The 5,726-nt window shown below is 51.1% G+C and overlaps 1 protein-coding gene across 1 annotated transcript; it reads left to right on the top strand.

Moving 5' to 3' along the window:
- Positions 1-3: 3 nt before the first annotated feature.
- Positions 4-561, top strand: LOC104279556 (G protein-activated inward rectifier potassium channel 1; the record flags this gene model as incomplete). The annotated part of the gene is made up of 1 exon (XM_009876879.1): positions 4-561. A coding segment is annotated over one exon (558 nt), but the record flags the coding sequence as incomplete, so codon positions are not given.
- Positions 562-5,726: the final 5,165 nt, after the last annotated feature.

Raw genomic sequence — 5,726 nt, 5'->3', positions numbered from 1 at the left:
GATAAGAACGGGCGGTGTAACGTGCAGCACGGGAACCTGGGCGGGGAGACCAGCCGATACCTCTCGGACCTCTTCACCACCTTGGTGGACCTCAAGTGGCGCTGGAACCTCTTCATCTTCATCCTCACCTACACCGTGGCCTGGCTCTTCATGGCCTCCATGTGGTGGGTGATCGCCTACATGCGGGGCGACCTGAACAAGGCGCACGATGACAGCTACACCCCCTGCGTGGCCAACGTCTACAATTTCCCCTCCGCCTTCCTCTTCTTCATAGAGACTGAGGCCACCATCGGCTATGGGTACCGCTACATCACGGACAAATGCCCCGAGGGCATCATCCTCTTCCTCTTCCAGTCCATCCTGGGCTCCATCGTTGACGCCTTCCTCATCGGCTGCATGTTCATCAAGATGTCTCAGCCCAAGAAGAGGGCTGAGACGCTGATGTTCAGCGAGCATGCCGCCATCTCCATGCGGGACGGCAAGCTCACCCTCATGTTCCGGGTGGGCAACCTCCGCAACAGCCACATGGTCTCGGCGCAGATCCGCTGCAAGCTCCTCAAGGTAAGCATGCTCCTACCGCGCTCACCCTGCTGCCACCTCCATGTCCCCTCTCTGGAGCTGCCGGCCCCTCAGAGAGCCCTGTCACCATCCCTCGCTCCTTCCCATGGCTGCTTCCCTGTCCCTGCTCTTACCAGTCACCAGATTTATCTTCCACCGTCTAATTTACCAGCAGCCTTATAGGATAATATTCTTATTCAGACCCGGGTTTCCACGCATAGTTATGTGTTTCTGTGAGATGCCAGATTTCTCCGACTCGAATCCCTTGGTGTGCATTTTAAAAGCAAGCTGTTTGCCTTTCTGGCATATTTCTGTGCTTTCAGGCGATGGTGAGTCCAGTCAAGCAGAACTTTTTTTTTATATATGGTGCATGAACTTCACGGAAAGCAGAGTGCCAGGGTTAGACATTTAAAAATCCTGCTGATGGCCTTAGGAAAACTGAGCATTTCTCTGAGCCTTGCTACAAAGGCTGCAGATTCAGCGGGGAGGTGAAATAGGTGTGGAGTGGGTGGAAGGGGACAGCTCGGATGGTGAGCATGCAGAGCATCCTGCATGTTTCCGTGCCTGGCAGGGGGTGCAGGTGCTCTGCAGGGTATTTCAGTGTCCTCCTTAGGGCAGGACACCCAAATACGCTGCTGCCCTGCTTTCTTCCCCTCTTCTCTGGCCAGCCCCCCTGCAGGCAAGGCACAAGCATGTTTTGCTCAGAGGCTTCTGAAGTTGCTGCGTTTTTGCCCAAGTATCCGTGTCTCCAATGGGGGTTTTGCAGGCAGGATTGTTGCTATGTTCAGTGAGAGCTGCAGAACCCAGAGAGGAGGGGTCGTGCTTCGAGTCAGCAATCTGGGGAGGGAAGAGGAATGTGAAGAATCTCCATAATTCCACTTTCTCCTTCCTGCCGTGCCCGGATGATTTCTGTAGATGGGCACCAATGTCGGTGAAGATGCTCTCGTTGTGGCTGACCTGGAGGCTTCTATTCCTGTGCTTTTCTTTTTTTGAATAATCAGCTGGAGTCTCAGTTAAGCTTTTTCCGGGCTGGAGCTATCGCTGTTTGTTTCCTCTTGTCAGAAGTTTAGATGGGTAAATTGAGTGGCATGCAATTAGCCTGGAAGTCATCAGCCGGTCACCACGGTGACCCCTCCAGCTGTCTTCTGCAACTAGGGAGGGGTCAGGCACATTTAATTTAGGTGTTTAATGGGTTTAGAGAATTGAAGTGAGTAATTCCTGTTGCAAATTTTAAAAATAGCCCTTTCTGTATCCAGAGGTGCTGCGAAGGGGGAGGAATTTTACAAGTTGGAGCTTAAAACTTGTGTGGCTCCAAAAAAATTTACTGAGCTTTAAATACCTGAAAGAGCAGCTTTGTAGCCATCGTTTCTTCTGCTTTTGTGCAACGTCGGAGTCAGGAGGGTGAAGGTTTTACAGCTGTTTTAAAAATAGCAAGGAACTGAGAGGAGCCCAGGGAAGCAGCAGCTCAAACAAAGCATCGTGGGGCATCACTCCTGTCGGGAGAAGGAAAGGACCATCCGTGAGATGTGCCACCGACCGGGGTGTCGCTGCTGGCAGCTCCTTTGTGGCTGTGGGCACCCTGGGGTGACCATGGGCAGCTCTGAGTGTGGAGGGAGAAGAGTAATAAAGGCTAAAAACATGTTTCTTTTGGGGTTTTTTGGTGGATGCAGCTAGAGCTGATTCTGCCCAGCCCCTGCCAAATGCCTCTGCACCAGGCATCCTTTTGCTGGCAGTGCCTGGCCAGGCCTCCTGGCCAAAAAATAAAAGGGAAAAATAAAAAAAAGATTGCATCAGGGAGAGGATTATCTTGTTCAGGGGTGCTGGCTCGCGCAGCCAACCTTCCCGGCTTGTGGGATCCCAGAGCGTGTGGCCAGGGGTGGGGGGGATTGATTGCTGCTGCTTCAGTCTTTTTTAGCTGCAGGTTTATTGCAAAACCTGGAGGCCAGAGTTAATTGTAGGGCTGCTCAGAGATTTTCTGCTGAAATGTTTCTTTTTTTTTTTTTTTTATGAAAGGTTATTCTGCTTGCGAAACCTATGTAAAACTGGAGATTCCACCGTTTTTCATTTCTTTTTTTTTTTTTCCTGGTAAGCTTAGACCATACTGGAGAAAAGAACAAAATACAAATCCTTGGATGTGGCGAGTTAGTGCAAAGATGAATTTACTGTGATACCCACTTTTTTTTAATGAATCTCCACGATTGTGAAGAACTTGACTGAATTTTAGCAGCCCCGTACTTTCCTCTTGTTAACGTTACATTGAGTCAAAAATAGTCCCTCAAGGTCGTTTCTTCCTCCAAATGTGTTGGTTGACATAGGAAAGTAGTCGATAGCGGAGTCCTCACGCCCTGCCTTGGGTCAAGCGCTGCCTGTAACTCAAGGGTAGCTGTAAAGTCATATTTGGATTGTCTGTCACATTTTAGCTCTCAGACGTTTTCTGTAATTTGCTGTGTCCCTCAAGGTCCAGATTGTTTTTAACTCATCTTTTTCATCATTATTTTATAGAAACACAGAATGGTTTGGGTTGGAGGGAACCTTAAAGACCATCCAGTTCCAACCCCCTGCCATGGGCAGGGACACCTCCCGCCAGAGCAGGCTGCTCCAAGCCGCGTCCCATCTGGCCTTCAATCCAACCTGGCTCTGAATTCCATCTATTAAAAAATCCATTATATAGGAATTTTCTTTCCAAAATAATAGTTCACCTTGCTTCGTGCCCCTCTCCTGTGCATTGGCAGGGGGAATTTTGGCTGGTTGGTTCAGACTAAGTTTTCGGGTGCCATGGATTTTCCTTGGAAAGCATCCCTGGAGAAGTGCCATGTAGAGCCGACGCATTTTGCATGGTAACGGTGGCAGCTGAAGACCTAAATCATAGAATCCCAGGTTGGAAGGGACTTCACGGATCATCTGGCCCAGCCTTTCTTGGCCAAAGTACCATCACAAAAGATGCACGTGACTCCTAATTGCGTCTCCTTGGCTCTGACCTGAGGCCACCGTGCTTTCCCTTTATCCCGAAGCCAAGCTGGACTGACGGACGCGGTGTCCCCAGCACAAAGTGGCACCCAGGAAGGGGCCAGCTTTGCCTCCCTCTCTTGGCTGTATCAATATTTGAGGGCTGTGGGATGTCTGATGGGAGCAGTTCCCTCCCTAGAGCTGTTCCTCACACTGCTTATGGGCGTTATTTGGTGCTTTGCTTGTGGTTTTGTCCTTTTTTTTAATTGAAAAGTAGACTTCTCGCTGAAGAAAGAACAAACAAAACCCCGCAGGCAGGATATTTATGCAGATGTGCTCTAGATGTTTCTTGGCTCTGATGTCCTTATCCCGTGCTGTGTGGCCTATGCTAGGGTGCAGTGGTGGAGGCAGGTGTGATAAATCTGAATTTTTCACGCGCCAAAATTAAAGCACATTTCTTTGCCTGAAACTTCAGGGCAGCAAAACATATGATTGTTTCTTTGGGATTAGATCGCCTTCAAACCCAGCCACCATTCAGAGAAAAAAGTAAAATATTAAAAATAGAAACCAAATCCTAAGCAAGGCGCATAATCCTTTTTTTTTTTTTTTCGCTCTTGTCTGCTGCCTTTTGTTCTTGGGCTCCCAACCCCTGGGGGTTTAGCCGTAGCTGGACCCCTCACCAGGGGCTACCCTGCACTCTGGGGGCTCCTGGCACCCTCCAAGACCCCCCCAGGTGCCCCTGCAGGGTTTCTCCACGGGAGGCACAGGACTGGGTTTCTCTGGGGGTTACTGGTGCCACTCTGAATAGCAGGGAGGATGCAAGCAGAATTAGAGGGAGGATTACGTTTCTTCCTGCAAGCCTAATCATGCTCCCATTAAAAAAAATAATAATAAAAATCCCATTTCAAGTCAGTGTGGGAAGTTTCACACCAACCCAAACTGCAGGGGATGGTGGAGAAGCATCCCGGGCAGTGATTTAACGTCGAGTTTGGCCCTGTGTGGTGGCTACAACAGTTCGTACGGCTTCTTTTTAAAACCCAAGCTGCAAAAAATGGAAAATTCTATAATAAAAATAACGACCAGAAAGGACTAGAATGTTCCGTTCCTACCCGTTCGTGACACGGGGAAAAGAGCTGGAAGCGGAGGGGCGGCGTTTGAGCGGGCTGAGGTGCCAGTGAGGCGCGGGAGTCCCGGCACTCGAGGTTTCAGCTCCAGGTGTGAATTTATGGGCTCGTTCTGTAGCTGGTAAATTGTGTCTTGTGGTGTTTTGGCGGGCAGCACTGACAGCTTCCCCTGCTCCAGGCTCCTTTTTTGTCAAATGGACAGCGGTCTGCAAACTTCCCTGGAGAAGTGTGTGCTCGGCTGACGCGGGTTGTTGTTAGGCTGTGCTGGGCAACCTGGGAAAAGCTGGTAATCGATCCAAGTGCACCTGCTTTCTGCAAGGAGTTTATGGGTGAGAAGGAGCCTGGAGAAGGCTGTGAGCCCTTGCTAAAACCTGTGAGGTTTTGGCTGTCTCAAGGGGAAGTGTCCCCTTGTGTGAAGGGAGGGTGCAGTCAGGGGGGGTCGGGCTCTTCTCCCGGGCACCCAGTGACAGGATGAGAGGGCCCGGCCTGAAACTGTGTCAGGGGAGGGTCAGGTTGGGTCTCAGGCAGCCCTTCCTCACGGAGCAGTCTGTAAGCCAGTCGGGGGCTCCGCACCAGTTCCCGGACAGGGGGTAGTCACTGTCCCTGGGGGGGTTTAAGGAGAGGCTGGATGTGGCACTTGGTGCCCTGGTCTGGCCCACATGGGGATGTTGGGGCATGGGCTGGACTTGATGATCTCGGAGGGCTTTGCCAGCCTTAACAATTCTGTGATTCTGTGAGGCCCCTGTCAGAGTCCACCACTCTGGGCACACTGGTTGCCCGAGGGATGACCTGCAAAGCAGGGTGGAGAGCGGGTTGGATCCGTGCTGGCTGCGTCTTCTCCTGGTGGGTCACCAGTCACCGTCCTTGGAGGTGTTTAGGAGGCAGATGGATGTTGCGTTGGGGGGAATCATTTAGCTAGTTGATAGGGCTGGGACAAAGGCTGGACTCGATGATCTTCCAGGTCTCTTCCAGCTGATACGATTCTATGATTCTATGGGTGATGCTGCAGGTCGGTGGCTAGAAGTTTTCCAGGGCTCCTACACTGGTGAGCCACAGTCACAGGAAGATCTGCCCTGGTGAGACCACCCCTGGAATGCT

The sequence above is a fragment of the Apaloderma vittatum genome, unplaced genomic scaffold (assembly GCF_000703405.1).
Source record: "Apaloderma vittatum isolate BGI_N311 unplaced genomic scaffold, ASM70340v1 scaffold25159, whole genome shotgun sequence".
NCBI classification, from domain to species: domain Eukaryota; kingdom Metazoa; phylum Chordata; class Aves; order Trogoniformes; family Trogonidae; genus Apaloderma; species Apaloderma vittatum.
The sequence above is the reverse complement of the archived record's forward strand: the minus strand, read 5'-3'. Positions and strand labels throughout refer to the sequence as shown.